The 16,118-nt window shown below is 49.1% G+C and overlaps 1 protein-coding gene across 1 annotated transcript in view; it reads left to right on the top strand.

Moving 5' to 3' along the window:
- Positions 1–15,748, top strand: part of LOC130844428 (uncharacterized) — a 31,451-nt gene extending 15,703 nt beyond the window's left edge. The window contains exons 4-9 of the mRNA XM_057720677.1: positions 2,026–2,251; positions 6,035–6,351; positions 7,295–7,478; positions 8,897–9,174; positions 9,960–10,120; positions 15,413–15,748. Coding sequence (XP_057576660.1) covers positions 2,026–2,251; positions 6,035–6,351; positions 7,295–7,478; positions 8,897–9,174; positions 9,960–10,120; positions 15,413–15,748 — 1,502 coding nt within the window. The remainder of the gene's footprint in view (positions 1–2,025; positions 2,252–6,034; positions 6,352–7,294; positions 7,479–8,896; positions 9,175–9,959; positions 10,121–15,412) is intronic.
- The last annotated feature ends 370 nt before the right edge of the window (positions 15,749–16,118 follow it).

Here is a 16,118-nt window from a genome sequence, read left to right as displayed (position 1 = left end):
ACTCTCCCCTCCCTCCTGATAGGCCCCCTCCTCCCACCATCTTTAGCTAATCACTGTTACATGCAAACATTCTGTGGCCATTTTATGCTTATTTTGCTTTCAGTATCTTTGTTTGGTTCTGCACATGATTTCTTTGATAACTGCTCCATACACTACTGTATCACTGCCTGTCATCAAATAATTTTAAATTATACTTTCTCAAGATTAAGAAATAAATCGTGATGAAGGCATAAAATGGACTTCTATGAAGATAAATGGATTATTTAGTAATAGAGGAAAATGCTCATAGTTCATTGGTGTTTGTCATAAAATGTAAAAAAATAATGTATATACACACACACAATCATTATACTACATATAGTAATATATATAGCTATAGTTTAGATACCTAAATATTTGTAGAGCTTTCCTTTTAATATTGGGATGATGAGTGACTAATTTCACTTTTTATACATTTCTGTAATTTCAGAGTTTTCAGCAAAAAATGTTAGTATATTCATATAATGATAAAAATGTGCTGGATTAATAAAAACATTAAAAGTGTACATGTCACATTTCTTTAGCTATATTGAAATATTTCTATCTTATATAAAGTGTATTTTTGAGAGTGTTTATAATTTCATCTTTATTACTCATTCTATTTATTTAAAATTATCTCAATATACATGTTATTAATGAATCCTAGCCTTGTGGTCTCCATCCTGAGCTTTGGTCCTGGTGTTATAGTAAAAATGTGGCTTTGAGGTAGTTATTAGGTGGAATATGAGGGAAGGTCTTCTGCCCTCTGCTATAAACACTACAGGCTATTATACTGACATTCTTGAGGAAGCACTCCTTACCATTTTTCTGCAGATGGTTTCTGGGTCTCTTAATACTAATCCTCGAATTGATCATCAGATGTCTACTTACAAAAAGAAGGAATCAAAAGCTAATTTTTTCCTTCAGTGGTTACTTTGATACTTGTAATGAAAAAGCCTGTCGTTACACCTTCATTAGATCTTTAAAAATCTACATTTTGTTTAATATAAAGAGCAACTGGAAAAGTAGGCGTAAGGGGTTTACACAGTTGAGTCATACAAGCACATTTTCATTATCCACATTGTCCCAGTATACATGATTTAGCTCAAAAGGAGTCAGCAAGGAGGAGAAAGACAAGATGCAGCCTCTGAATCAATGAACTAAAAGACATTTGTTGAATACATATTACTTATTCAGCTTAGGATATTTCCCCCCTACTTATTCTAACAGGAACATTTTTCGTGCTGTTCAGTTTCTTTGAGAACACTGTTGAGTCCATTTACAGTCCTACGATAATATATAAAAGTGTCAGTCTCATCCCGAGTTATACTATTTTCCAAAGTACATTCTTGATAACTGCAAAATCTGTATTTCTATCCCCTCTTTCTCCTTCATGCTGAGAGCCATATCTTAAAGTACCCAGATGTACCAAAGCCACTTCAGATTTGATAAAATCCATTGATTGTCTTAGGGAGAAATGGGAGAAATCATGTCTGAGGATGAGGTTGAAGCTTTAAGTTTGGGGAAGTAGACAATTCTGACCTCATTTCATGGAGACAGAAAACAGAAAAAGGCATAAAATTTGGGGGGGAGGTAACAAGTTCAGTTTAGTTTTTTTGCCCTGGGTTTTAAAACAATATACTAGTTGTGTAATGTTGGAAAGTCGTATACCCTCAGTAACACTCAGATACCTCATTTGTAAACTAGAGATAAAAGCTATCAAAAGGTTCGCTGTGAAGATTAAATGAAATAATGTGTATAACATGCTTGGCATAATGTCAGATACGTGGTAAGCATTCAATAAATATCAGCTATTATTAATAGTTCACTATTAACTTTATAAAAAGCATATAATCAGCATGAAAGCATCTCAGAGGATTCAGCTGCTCATCAGATAATGTATTCCCCTCTCCAGTTCCTGCCACAAGTTCTCCTACCTAGCCCATGGTTGAATTTTTATTGTTGGATAACTCTGACTTTAAAAACTCATCTCTGTGTGTTACACAGAAGCAGTGTCGCCGACTTTCCTCAGTGTCAGTGGGCAGGACAGCCGTGGTCCCCTCCTGGGGCCCTTGCAGACCAGTTCCATGTTGCTTGTGAGGGTCCCGAGGGATGGACAGTGCCCCCCACAGAGAGGGGCTGCCAAGGGGGTCTCCTCCAATCACCCCTCGGTGTGTGGGGACGTGTCTCGGGTGCCCCTCTGGATGGACGTGCAGATAGATGACAGTGTCTGGTTATAACCAAAGGGCTCTCACAGAATGGAGAGGGGGCTTATGTTTCCTGCCAAGAACCAGCCAGCTGAAGAGGCCAATGATGTAAACAGAGGTGCAGGCGTGGCAACACGGGGGCAGCAGTGCTGACAGAGCTGTTTCCCTACAAGGGCTTCCGTTGTAAAGCCAAGGACCAACTAGGATCCACAAACATTAGACATCACGAAGAACATCTCTGAAACATGGATTTACACACATTCCAGAAACCATGCGGTGTGCCCCCAGGGCCTACTGTACACCTAGGTACAGCCTGAGGAATTCGCAGCGGAGCCTTTTCCTCTGTGTCTACTGTGCCCTTGGCATTTCCTTTTGTACCTTGTACTGTGGTTCATGTAATACACACCTAGATAGATACCCATATATGAGAGTGTCTTTTATCTCTAAGATGAGTAATCACAGTGTTGGAATCCCTTCCGGAGACAAGGCCCACAGACCTACTGACTCTTTGGTTCTGGAAAAGTCCCTAAAAGCAGCACCACCTCCAGCCCACAGGAGCCATTATAGTGCAGAGCCCACTGCTGCCCTAACAAGAATCCCAGGAATCTTCTGTTCCCTGAGCCTTTACTGCAGGCATACACATTACTCCACACGTCGAGGCTGGGGAACATCACAGGTGGAGACTAAATCCTGACGTCCACCGAGATGCCATCTCAGGCAGTGCCACGTGGGGCTTTTTCACTCCAACACCTGGTGGGAGCACATCTGACTCACAGCATCAGGAACAGTAATTCACTGCCTGTGAGCCAGGGGCTGAGGTAGTAACGAGGGGTCACCCTGGCTAAATACTCATACACTGTCCTGAGTATCGTGCATGAATTACGTGAATACCTGTGTCCTCAGGATGCAGGTGTGGAAGCTGTCATGTTACCAAACAGGGTTCTTGGCCTTCCCTCATCAACAGAAATTGACTAGAGGCCAGACAAGAACTTCAGGCAAGGCTCTCCTGGGGCCCTGCTGCAGCCATGGGGAGCAAGCACAAGCAACAGGCTTCCTTGCCTGACCACTCACCAAGGGGGGCAAGCATGTTCTCTATATGGGGTGAGGGTAGGGATGTGTCCAGAACTTGGGCCAGAGGGGTGGCTTAGGTGTTTTGCCCACCCCTTAGGCGGTGTTGTGTGCAGGGGGCATGCACAGTACCCTGCTTTTTCTCCTAACACCCTGCTTTTGCTCCGGGCTCCTCAAAAGTGGCAGCTGGGTGTTTTGGTTTCTCTATATTTGTTGGTTCCACAATTTGCCCCAACTGTGCATGCACGCAGTTATTTTTAGTTCCATACAGTTTCTTTGTATTTTGTTGCTGGAGGAGCGGTTTATCCAGGTGCAAGCAGTGCAGCCCTGCAGCAAAGGGCCCCAGGTCCCAGCTTGTCTCAGAAGTGGGGAGAAAGATGAGAGACAATCAGAAAAATAGCAAACTGAAAACTGTAATTCCAACCATACCAATAATCACATTAAATGTGAATAGATCAAACAGGCAAAGGTAAAGACAAAGATTCATATACCATATTCAAAATGCAAGGTTCTTATAAATGTATCCTGTAAGAAGTGGAGGAAAGAAAGAAAGAGAAAGGAAGGAAAGAAGGGAGGGAGGGAGGAACGAAGGGAGGAGAGAAATAAGAAATTAAATGCATCCAACTTTAAATGGTAGAATTAGAACTTTTATTGTAGAGGACATGATCCCATATGTTAGAAAATGCCAATGAACACACCAAAACAAAATAAAACAGAACAGGCTAGAATGAATAAACAAATTTAGGAAGGTCATAGGAACCAATATTTCTTATAAAAATAAATTGCATTTCTAGACACTAGGTACAACAATATGAAAAGGACGTTAAAATAATTTCATTCACTCTAGCATGGAAAAGAATAAAATACCTAGAAATAAATTTAATAAAGAGGTGCAAGATCTGTACACTGAAAACTACAGAATCTTGCTGAGAAAAATTAAAGATCTATATAAAGAGAAACATTTCTTGCTCATAGATCAGGAAATTTCATATTATCAAGAAAGCAGTTCTCCTCTAATTGATATATAAATTCAATGCAATCCCTGTAAAAATTCTAGCAGGCTTTTTTTTGGGTAGAATTTGACAGCTGATCCTAAAATTCATATGGAAATGCAAAGGATACAAAATAGCCTAAACAGTTTGGCAAAAGAATAAAGCTGGAGAACTTTCACTGCCTGATTTCAAATTGCACTGTAATACATATTAATGGAGACAGTGGGTTTCTGTCACAAGGAAAGGAATACAATTCAGTGGCACAGAATTGAGTCCAGAAATAAAACCTTACTTTTTATTCTGAATTGATTTGCAACAAAGATCCCAAGATAATTCAATACACGAAAGACTAATCTTTCTTTTTTAACCAAGGTAAATATCCACAAGAAAAACCAAAAGCAAAGAAACAGAAATTTACATCACACTAGACAAAAATGAACTCAACTTTGATCACAGATCCAAATTTAAGAAACAACCCCTAAAACTTCTGAAAGGAAACACAGGAGAAAATCTTCATGATCTCTTAGGTATAACATCAAAAGCATCATCCATACAAGAAAAAATGAGTAAATGAGATTTCATCAAAATTAAAAACCTTTGCTCTTCGAAAGCCAAAGTTAAAAGAATGAAAAGAGAAAACATTGCAAATCATATATCTGATAAAGAATGGAATCTTGCCATTTGTGGCAACAAGGATGGACCTAGAGGGTATTACGCTAAGTGAAAGAACTCAAAGACAAGTACTGTAGGATTAGACATATGTGGAATCTAAAAAATAAAACCAGTGAACAAACATAACAAAACAGAAACCGAGTTATAGGTACAGAGAACAAATGGGTGGTTGCCAGAAGGGAGAAGGTTGAGGGCCAGAAAGCAATAGGTGAGGGAGATGAAGAGGTACAAAGTCCTAGTTGCAAAATAAATGAGTATGAAATGGATACGAAATGTACAGTGTGGGGAATATAGTCAATAATTATGTAATATCTTTGATGACATAACTAGACTTATCATTTTGAAAAGTATAGAAATAGTCAATCACTAGTTTGTGTAACAGGAAAGAACATAGCATTGCAGGTCAGTTACACTTCAAAACCAAACAGATGCATAGAAAAAGAGATCAGATTTGTGGAGGCCGGGGGTGGGTGGAGGGGGAATTGGATAGCTGCAGTCAAAGGTACAAACTCCCAGTTGTAAGATAAATAAGTAGTAGGGATGTAAAGCACAATGTGATAGATAGAACAAACACTGCTGTATATTACACATGACAGTTGATAGAGTCAATCCTGAGTTCTCATCACAAGGAAAAACTATTTTTTCTATTTCTTTAAGTTTGTATTTCTGTGGGATAATGGATGTTCACTAAGTTTACTGTGAGGACCACTTCAGGATACGTGTAGGTCAAATCATGCTATACAGCTTACACTTTAAAAAACTGAGAACAGAGAAAGACTGAACTTCAGTTAATTTTAATGTATCAATATTGCCTACTAGTTGTGACAAATGTGCCGTCGTCATATGAGAGCTTAACATTAGGGGAAACTGGGTGAGGGGATAGTGGAACTCTTTGTATTGTCTTTGCAACTTTTCCATAAATCTAAAACTATTCTAAAAGAAAAAAGTTTATTTAAATATAAATAAGCTTTGTAAAATGTACTGAAAATCATTGAATTGTCCCTTCTAATTAGTGAACTTCATGGTATATAAATTATATCCCGGGAGAGTTGTTTAAAATGTTATTAAAAAAGTCAGGGTGGGATCAGGGCTGGGCTGGGGCGGGGTCAGGCGAGGGTCAGGGCAGGGTCAGGCAGGGCGGGCGGGGGGCGGTGGGGGGCAAGGTCAGGCCAGCGTCAGCACCCTGGCAATGGGCGTGGAGGCGGGGTTCCCCCAAGGCCCAGGGCAGCCTGCAGGGATCCTGTGGCTACTGCTGCTGCCCGTGGCCACCCTGGAGCTGCGAGGGGCCCCGGTCACAGCCACGGCTGCCTCTGGCCCGGCGGCGGGTGCGGGGGGCGCGGCGGGGGGCGGCGCTCTGGCTCCCGAAGCACAGCGGTTGGCCCCGGGAGCCACAGGTGCGTTGGGGGCTCTGCGCGGGGGCTGAGATGGTCTGCACTGCAGGGCCTGAGAGGAGCCAGAGGTGACCAGGGCCGGGGTGCCCAGAGTCGCTGAATTTCCTCTCTTCTCTGCCCTTCCCTCCAACCAGGCAGCCCAGAGACCCCTCCACACAGGCGGGTCACAGGCCCCCCACTGTGGGGCCTCTGGGTGGGAACTGCCCCAGGACCTTTGTGGGGCTGTGAAAGTGGGGACGCAGCAGGGTCTGACCCTGAGGCTGGGAGGCTGGGTGGAGAAAAGCACCAGGTGAGGGGTCTCATTCCCCTCCCTGAGGCCCTGGGCGCGCAGGCCCTAGGCCATGATGCCCTCCCAGGTGTGAGTCCTAGAACCAGGGTGGTCTCCACGAGCCCACTTCCTCTTCTTTGAGAAATGGAGTAACCTAAGTCAGAGAAGGGGAGTGACTTTCCCCAGGTCATACTGCACCCCTGACTTCTGCCTGCAAATCTCCCTCCCTAAGACACTGGGGTGAGGTGGAGGGGGCACAGGTCCTTAGAAGCCATGATCTTGAGCAAGTAATGTTGGCAACCTCTGAGATTTTTAGTTCTTTGGTCTACAAGAGGAGGCAGTGAGGTGTGCTGGTTGAGGGAAATAAGGTCTGTGACATGCCCAGCCCATGGCAGACTCATGCAGGGATGTCCAGCTCCCTGGAGACACTGCTGTGAGCTGCTGTGGCTGCCTTTGGTCCACCCTTGCTCCGTCCCACCACACCCCTGGGTCCTCATCCCCACAGGGCTTGCTGTGTTGTGCTCTGCTGTCCAATTCTCAGTGGCAGCCAGTGAAGGCAGAGTCCAGGTAGCTCTGCCATTTTGGCTAGGCCACTGGACGCTTGGTTTTCTCATCTGTGAAGTGGAGAGGGCCTTCCTGGTAGTGCCATTTGGGGTATGAGCAGTGTCTCTATCACAGGCAGCAGGGGAGTCTCCACAGGGTGCGGGAAACGCAAGTTGATGGGGAAGATCTTCGGTGGCCAGGATGTGGTGCCTGGCCAGTGGCCTTGGCAGGCCAGCTTGCAGTACCAAGGCTCGCATGTCTGTGGAGCTGTCCTCATTAACTCCAGCTGGCTTGTTTCTACCGCCCACTGCTTTCTCAAGTGAGTCCTCCTTCCCAGGGTTCCCGCACAGGCACTGGCAGGGGAGGGGGATGCAGGGAAGAGGAGAAAAGGGGTGATGGGCGTCCCACGTCAGCTCCTCTGGGCCTTCCTCTGGGGCAATCTAAGGCCTTCAGATGCATGTCATTCCTGCCTTTGGCCTGTTACCCTCCACCTGGACTGTCCTCCCCACTCACCTGCCCAGATCCTCCTTGTGCTCTGCCTTCAGCCCCTGGGGCTGTCCCCCAACACAGATGTGCCTCAGGAGGTTGGCAGTGTTCATCCTGGCTGCCGGGCGGTGTGGACCCATCTCAGATCACAGCATCTCCTCAGTGTCCCCACATTTCCAGGTGTCAGAGTCTAGGCAGGGACCTGGGACAACACGTATGACTGCGATTCTCTTTATTATTCCTGCAAAACTGTGTGCCCAGGGGGAGTCACGGTCACGGGTGTATGTGCGGGGAGCCGTGGTGCCAAGCTGCATAGGTGTGGGATGGGGCTCCCTGGGAGAGTGACAGGGCTGCTCAGGAGGCTAACTCACCTGGCTGTCCTGGGCGTGGCTCAGTCCTAGTTTCTGAGCAGATGAGGAGGGGTCCCCAGGGAGTTGGGGCATCACAGCTCAGCTCTGGGAGCTGCAGCGTTGAGAGCTCAGAGTCCTCTTGGCATCTACTCTGTGCCACGCTCCATGGCACAGGAGTGGTGGCAAGACCCCACCTCACCGCATCTCCATCCTGTCAGAAGAGAAAGCCCAACATGGGCGAGAAGGGTGGACCACAATGGGTGGGGGGCGCAGGAGAAGGGCTGTGGAGAAGGAGGCGCTTGCTGGAGGGGACGGTTTGGGCAAGGAGTGCGTGAGAGAGGGTCTTCAGGTGGACGAGCCATGCAAACAGTCAGGGAGGTGGCATGTCTCAACACCTGTGTTCAGGGAACAAAGCAAGGTTCCATTTCCTGCACGCATGTGCTCATTTACGTAACAAATCGTTTGTGAGTCCTTGTAACTAACTGGAGAAGCAGCCGTTGGGCAGGAAGGTGTTTAAAGAAAGGAGGGGTCAGGAAAAGTGTGGGGCCAGAAGGTGGGTTATGGGGAGTCTTGGGAAGGGTCAAGTTAGTGCTGGGATTGAGCCAGAACTCCTGTGTACAAGCAAAAGGCCTTCATTTGATGACCCCACCAAGGACGGTGTTTCAGTGCTCCTCCGATTCTAGTGTGTGATGGAGAAGCCATATATCTGAGGTTGTAGGTAGAATATCAATTCTCTTCAAGAAAGAATGGCTCCTGAACATTAGAAATGGGGAGACAAAAGCTGTCTGACACCATGTGGGGTGGAGGGGTCCAGAGGGGTGTGGGCAGTTCGATGAGGATGCAGGGAAGGAGCTAGCCCACACTCAGAGATGACGGTGACAATGTGCCCTTCCCACTCCAGAAAATCCCACGCCCCGGAGAACTACCGGGTTGTGTTAGGAAACGCCGAGCTGCACCAGCGCACCCAGCACACCCGAGAGATGCCCCTGAGGCGGATTATCACCCACCCAGACTTTGAGAAGTTCCATCCCTTCGGGAGTGACATAGCCATGTTGCAGCTGCTCTTTCCTGTGAACTTCACCTCCTACATCATCCCTGCTTGCCTCCCAGTCCCTGGCATGCAGCTACCCAGTAACTCATCCTGCTGGATAACTGGCTGGGGGATGCTCAAGGAGGAAAGTGAGGGGGTGTGGGAGAGTCATGGGTGGGGGCAGATGAGGGTAGGGAGGAAGGGGAGAAGGACAGAGGAGGGAAGAAGGGAGCTGTGGCTCTGCCTGAGGGGTCCCCTGGCAAAGAGGCCCTGGACCTTGGCCAATTGTGCCTCATTTCCAGAGGATTGGACCATTGTAGCTCTAGTTCTGAAAGTGTGTGATTCTAAATCTTGAGTGTTCCTTAAGTGTAAAGCTCTGAAAGTCTGGGAATCTCTGACTTTTGGAACCAAGAATCTGGGTTCTTGAAGTCTTTCTGGTTCTTGACTCCAAGGTTTTAATCAACCATGGATCTGAAATGACTTGATTCAACTCAAAGGTCATACTTGAGGCCTGGCCTATTCCAGGTCACCAGCAAACACCCTGATTTCCCATTGCCATAAGACGTGCTTGGGAAAAGTGGAAAGAAAACACATGGATGACTTCTGACCTCTGAGCCTGCATGATCAAGTTAGAGTGATTACAACTGAAGAATTAGGTTTCACTCTCTGAACCTCACTTTGCTCTTCTCCCAACCCAGGTCAGCCATCTACTTTGTAGGTTTACTAGGTGAACTTAATAACACAGGGGGAAAAATTGTATTTTTTTAAGATCGAAAGAGGAAAGATGTAGGCAAAGACTTATGAGCAAGAGTGTTTATTGAAGAAAGGACTGTTTATGGTTTTAGGGGGAAAGAACATATGTTTGTAGGTATTTGTAGGGTCATAATTTGGTGCGGTGATACAGCACGCTTCACTGATCTCCTTTTCCTTGCAGCGCCTCTGCTCGAATCCTTCCATCTCCAGGAGGGTAAGGTGGGCTTCATCGAGAACAAGTTCTGTAATATATTATACGGACTTAGAAAAGGCAAGAACGTCTCTGTGCATGAGGACATGCTGTGTGCTGGGGACTTCTCGACAGGAAAGGCCGTCTGCCAAGTGAGTAAGGCCATTTCTGTTCTTCTCTTGCCTGTCCTCAGGGCCTCAGTTTCCCTGGGGGAGGGCCTGTGTTGCCTCTGCTCTCTTTGTGGAGACCCCTGGGACTTCCCATTTCCTCCCTCTACATGTCTCCCTGGGCCCCATTCCTTGGCAGCGTCCCGCAGGCTAGCTCCTTCCTAAGCCCCTTGCACGTAAGGGCATCTACTGGCAGGACCCTCAAATGGCATCTACTTTTGAGGCATATTGTAAAGTTTTTATTGAAGTATAACATATATACAAAAGAGTATATTTCTACGCTTTTCATAATTTTCACATAGCGACACAACATGTGACCAGTACCCCAAGGCCCCACTCACACCTCCCTCAGGTCACCAACACCCAACGGAAACCAGTCTCTTCTCTTTTAACACCTTAGATTAGATTCTGAATGTTCCATAAGTAGAATTTATTTCCACTTGTCAGTCGTTCACGTCTGCACGTTATATCTGTGGGATTCCTCCCTACTGTTACATGTAAGTATTGCTTGTTCAGTCTCATTGCCCTACAGGACTCTGTTGTGTGAATTGAATTCTATGGTCGGTTCCACTCTTGATGGGTATTTTAGTAGTTTCTAGGTTTTTCATTTCATTTCACTCCCAAATGTTTTAATCTTCTGTTTCACAGAAGCCCTTGAGTAGAACTGTTGGATTAAAAGGTACGTGTGTATTCAGCTTTGGCAGGTATTACCAAACATCTCCAAAGTGGCTGCACCATTTCCACACCTTCCAGCAGTGGATGAGGGTTGATGTCCTTACTAACACGTAGCACTTTCTGTCTTTTCCCATTTTGACAGCTTATTGTGGTTTGCATGTTCTGATGACAAATGAAATATACTTTCATATGTTTATTGTCATTGGATATCTTCTGCTGTAAAGCTTCCCTGCAAGATGTTTTCCCCCTCTCATTTCTCTGTTGGGTTGTCTGTCTTTTCCTTTAGGGGCTCTTTGTGTATCTTTATATATTCCAAGAGCTGAGTCCACTATGGGTTAATTAAATTGTGACAGTTTCTTTCTGCTCCCTTTAATGCCTCATTTTATAGGTGGGCAAACAGGCCTGGAGAGGGAAAGTGGCTACCCTAAAATAAGGCAGCACAACCTGGGCCCCCCGTGCTCTGACTCCAGGCCTCACCTGACCTCCACCGCATCCCCCCTCAGGGCCCAGCCTCCCAAGCTGGCATTGTACGCTGAGCTCTTCCCTAGATGGCATCATGGAGTGGTGAGGAACATATTAGGGTTCTGGAGGTCAAGACACTGCTCTGCCCTGTGACCCCTCTTTGCACCTTCTGTGTCCTCATTCATAGTGTTGGATGCTGAGGCCTCCTTCATGGGATTGTTGAAAGGCTAGTGTAGTGGGTTGGATAGTGTCCCCTAAATTTGTAACCATCTGCAATCTCAGAATGTGACCTTATGTGGAAATAGGTCTTTGCAGATGTGATTAGCTAAGAATCTCAAGATGAGACCATTCTGAATTCAGAGTGGACTGGGGTATAGACACGGAGACACTTGATTGCAGACTTCTGGCTTCCAGAACTGTGAGAAGATAAATTCCTGTTGTTTTTATAGTTACCCAGTTTGTGGTAATATACGTTGGCACCGCAGGAAATGCACACGAGGGATGGGATGTGACTGCTCCATGGAAAGGCCTCACATACAGCTGTTTTCAAGGTGGCCCAGTGAGCTGCTGAGCCAGAGGGAAGAGGCTTGGCCACCTGCCTTCCTGATGGGAGGTAGACCCAGGTTTCTAGGTTCTCAGTCCACAACCAATGGTATGGACTTTCTGGCTGTCTGGCCTGGCCTGGCCTTCTCACAAAGTCAGCTGCACCTGGAGGAGAAACAAAGGGCTCAGTCCCCCGAGTCCCCATCTGGCTGTCACCCTAGACCTCCCTTCCAGCCTGCAGAGGTCATGCCCATGGAGCTCGGGGCTGGAGCCCTTTGTCTGCGTGTCTGCTGGACATCCACAGTGCCCCCTTGGCCCCACTCCTCCTCTAGTTTCTCCCCAGGCTGAGGAAACCATTGAGCTGGGCACCCAAGAGTCCCAGTGGATGGCCCCCTCTCCTGCCCCCCTTTGCCTTTCAGTCACCACAGCCTGAGAGATTCCATCTAGATGCGTCTTCTGCTACGTCACTTGCTCTGGCTCCCACCCTCCAACCCGGGGCTCTCTTCTCTCCCCGGAAGTGACCCTCCCTGCACAGGGACCTGGAAACAGGTCTGAGGAGAGACAGGCCACAGGAGCACTCAGGGCTCAACTGTGGGGCAGGACAGACCTGGTTCCAGTCTCCAATCTGTCATTTACTGGGACTGTGACCTCACATAACCCATGAAATGGGCTTGCTAAGAGCCCCTCCTTAATCAGGTCCCTCTGGAAAATTTAGTCCTGTGCCTGGCATTCAGTAGGTGCTTAACAAGTGTTGGCTGTTAATCTCCTGGCCTGGTCTGCCTCCCTCCATCTGGATTGTACCTGTTCTTCTGGGCCTGTCTGAGACCTGTCCTCTCACCCAAGGCGGAGTTCATTGCCCTGGCCCTGCCCAACACACACACACACACACACGCACACACACACACAGACACAGACACAGAGGCGCGGTTTGCTGTGTCTCTTCAGTAGTGCAAACCACAGCTCACTTTGCATGGGATACATGAGTGCTGGGGCTTCGTCTGCCTTCGGAGAGCTCCCCAGGGGCCAGGAGGCTATTGGAGGCCTTCCCGTCTCCCCCGGGCTGGCCCGGATCCATCCTAATATCAGCAACCACGTGGCTCATCTGCATGAGTCCCCAAGGCCTGGAGTGGACGGGGCCCAGGCCTCCCCGCCCTCAGACAGCTGGGGGTGGCTACACTGTGTGGAGGGCCAGGGGCACCCCAGGTGGGGACCACAGAGGGGAGAGCCGAGGTGATGATGGCATGTTCCCAGTCTCCAAGAAGACCCCATGGATGACTTTCTTAGGGCTGCAGGGACACATCACCTCCAAGTGGGTGGCTACACAGCAGAAATTTACTGTCTCACATTTCTGGAGGTCAGAATTCTAAAATTAAGGTGTGGGCCAGGCTGGTTCCTTCTGGACGCTCTAGGGGAGAATGGTTTCCTGCTTTTTCCAGCTCTTTAGAGGCTGCCGGCATTCCCTGGCTGGTGGCGCCTTCCTCTGTCCCCAGAGCGCATCACCCCTACCTCTGCTCCTGTCGCCACTCCTCCTCTGGCTCTGACCTGCTGCCTCTCTTTCCTCATGAGGGCCTCTGTGATTACTGGGTGCACCCAGATCCTCCAGGGTAATCTTCCTATTTCAAGACCCTCAGCTCCATCACAGCTGCAGAGTCCCTTTTGCCACATAAGGTAACACAGCCACAGGTTCCAGTGAGGAGGATGGGCCTCATTGAGGGTGATTTTGGCCAGCTACACCATGTACCTCTTTCTCTCCTTCAAGCCGCCACTTCCCCCACCCCTCCCTCTCCACTGGAGATCTTGCTTCCTGTTTCGCTGAGAACACCAAAGCCATCAATCAGACTAGAGCCCCTTTATCTTCCCAGCCCTACTCCCCCCAACCCCAGCACTTCCATTTCTCCTGAGCCCCATGGCCCATCCCAGCCAGTGCCTCCTGGAGCTCTGGGTGCCCAGAGGCTCTCCTGCTGCATGTCTTCTGCCTCCCCCTTTCATGGCTCCTCTGTAAACATACAACAGCAGTCTCCCTCCTGCTACTGCCCAGTTTCTCTGCCTTCCTTCCGCAAAAGACTCCTCACAGCAGCCCTGAATGTAACCCACTGCACCCAGGAGTATCCCCAGTGAGCCACCAAAGCCACATGGCCAGTGTGCCCAAGAGCCTGTCTTGCCAGAACCACCTGTGGCCCTGGAGTCCTCTTCTCCCTCAGCACGTCAGCAAGTCTCACTCCCATTTCCTGGGCGCCAAGACTAGCCAGCTCCTCTGCTCTGCAGCTGGTCCCCTCCCCTCCCACGTGTACATGCTGGAGACCCCAGGGCTCCATGCTTAGCCTGCTCCTTCCCCTCTGCACTTCCTCCCTGATTGCTGAGAGATGCTCAGGTTGCATAGGTCCTGTTGGCTCCTTCAACATATTGTCCTAAATCTGACTGTTTCTTACGGCCCTGGCCCCTCCCCATCAATAGTCTCTCCCCTCTCCTGTTGCTGCCTCCCAACTGGTTTTTCTCCACCCTGCACCAGAGGGATCCAGGTGCTAGACATGACCTGGACAGTTCTCCATGGGGGTCACATCCAGCCCCCGCCATGGGGCCCTGTGACCTCATGTCCTGCCTACCTCCTTGCTTCCCTCACTCATTGCTTGTCCTCCCACCCACCCGGATCAACCCTCCCCTCCTCATCTGCGCTCACTGCTCGCTCTGCTCCTGCATCACACAGTCAGGTTCTTTCCCATTTGGCATCTCCACTCAGGAAGGCTTTGTGCCTCTACCCTTTCTGTCCTGTCCCTTCCAATGGCTTGTTGCCACAAGTCACATGTGACGATGGCAGGCTAGTAGGCTGACTTACACACGCACCACGAAAGAGGAGCCTTGTCATCTCACCCCTGTGCCCAAGGGCAGAGGCTGCCCTGGATGCTGGAGGTGCTATGGGACAGGTGCGTGGATGAGCAGCAAGCGTGGCTGTGGCTCCTGCTCCTCTACTCCCACTTGCTCCTCGATTCCCGTTGGCTGATGAAATGAGATTTCCAACCAGATTGCCCAACCAGGACCCCAGTAACTCCCAGCAGCTTTCTGGGGACCCCCCAGCTGCTCCCCGAGCAATACAGGCTGCGTCGACCAGGCCTGGGTGTGGGCATTTTCTGAAGATGCTCAACCAAGAAGTTGAGAGAATACTGAATGAAAAAGGAGGACCCAGGTGGGGATGTGCTGCTGCAGCTCAGGGTTCTGCAAGAGCTGGAGTCTGCAGGGGCTCTAGCTGGCCAGGCTCCACTCCCAGACCAGCTCTCTTGGGCCCTGTTGGTGCCGTTGTCCCTTCTCGGCCTTGGACCTTGTCCTCGACCACCAGGCTCTCCATGGGCACAGGGGTCCATATGTTGATAGATTTAGACCCGTGATTGTCCTCAGGGTCAATCAGGAACTTGCTAAAGCATGATTCTAGTGCCTGCCTACATGGCTTCTTGGGGCTGGCCTACAGTGAGACACTGGTGTTGGGACTCTCCCAGAGGCCCACCTGAGTGAGCCTGGACGGCAGAGACTCACGAGCCCCACCTTGTGCCCTGGTTTTTTCAGCCCTGGCTCAGTCACCCACACGCCCTCCCATCTCTTTCCTAGGGCGATTCTGGGGGGCCCCTTGTCTGTGACTTTGCAAGTGCCTGGGTTCTGATGGGGCTGGCCAGCTGGGGCTTGGACTGCCGGCATCCCATCTACCCCAGCATCTTCACCAACGTCACCCACTTCACCGAGTGGATCGACGAGGTCCAGAGACTCACGGCTCTCCCTGAACCCATGCCTCTCCCTGAGCCCACGTCCGCTCCTCCTCAGACCCAGTTTCCACACCAGTCTCTGCAGGCTGCTGCCTCACCGGGGCCCAGTACAGCCTTTGCGCCTCCACAGACCCTGCCACTGCTGCTGTTGGTGCTCGGGGCCCTGCGGCAGGCCCTGCGATGAGCCGCCAGGCCCCTCTGCTCCTGCTCTCTGCTTCAGGCCCCAGTCTCCTTACTGGAACCTTCCACCCTGCCCCTCCCCCAGCACTATCAGCTCTCAGTGGTCCCTTCTTGGCTTTCCTGTCCAACAGCTGCTACCCCACAAACCAAGCCTGAAAAAACAAATAAAAACACATGAAAGACTCCTCTTGCTCCTGTCTTGGGGCCCTGTTGTCCCTCCTGATCCTAGTGCTCACCCTTTCCCTTGAGGTCTCTTGTCTGACTCCCTGGACAAGGAAACCGCCTGGCAGGGAGACTGTCCCAGGAGGAAGGCAGGGGTGAGAACAGTGAACGAGTCCAGCTGGGGAGAGAGAAGGGTGTCTTCATGTGCAGAC

This window comes from Hippopotamus amphibius, chromosome 2 (assembly GCF_030028045.1).
Source record: "Hippopotamus amphibius kiboko isolate mHipAmp2 chromosome 2, mHipAmp2.hap2, whole genome shotgun sequence".
NCBI classification, from domain to species: Eukaryota; Metazoa; Chordata; class Mammalia; order Artiodactyla; family Hippopotamidae; genus Hippopotamus; species Hippopotamus amphibius.
Note: the sequence above shows the minus strand (reverse complement) of the source record. Positions and strands in the feature narration are given on the sequence as shown.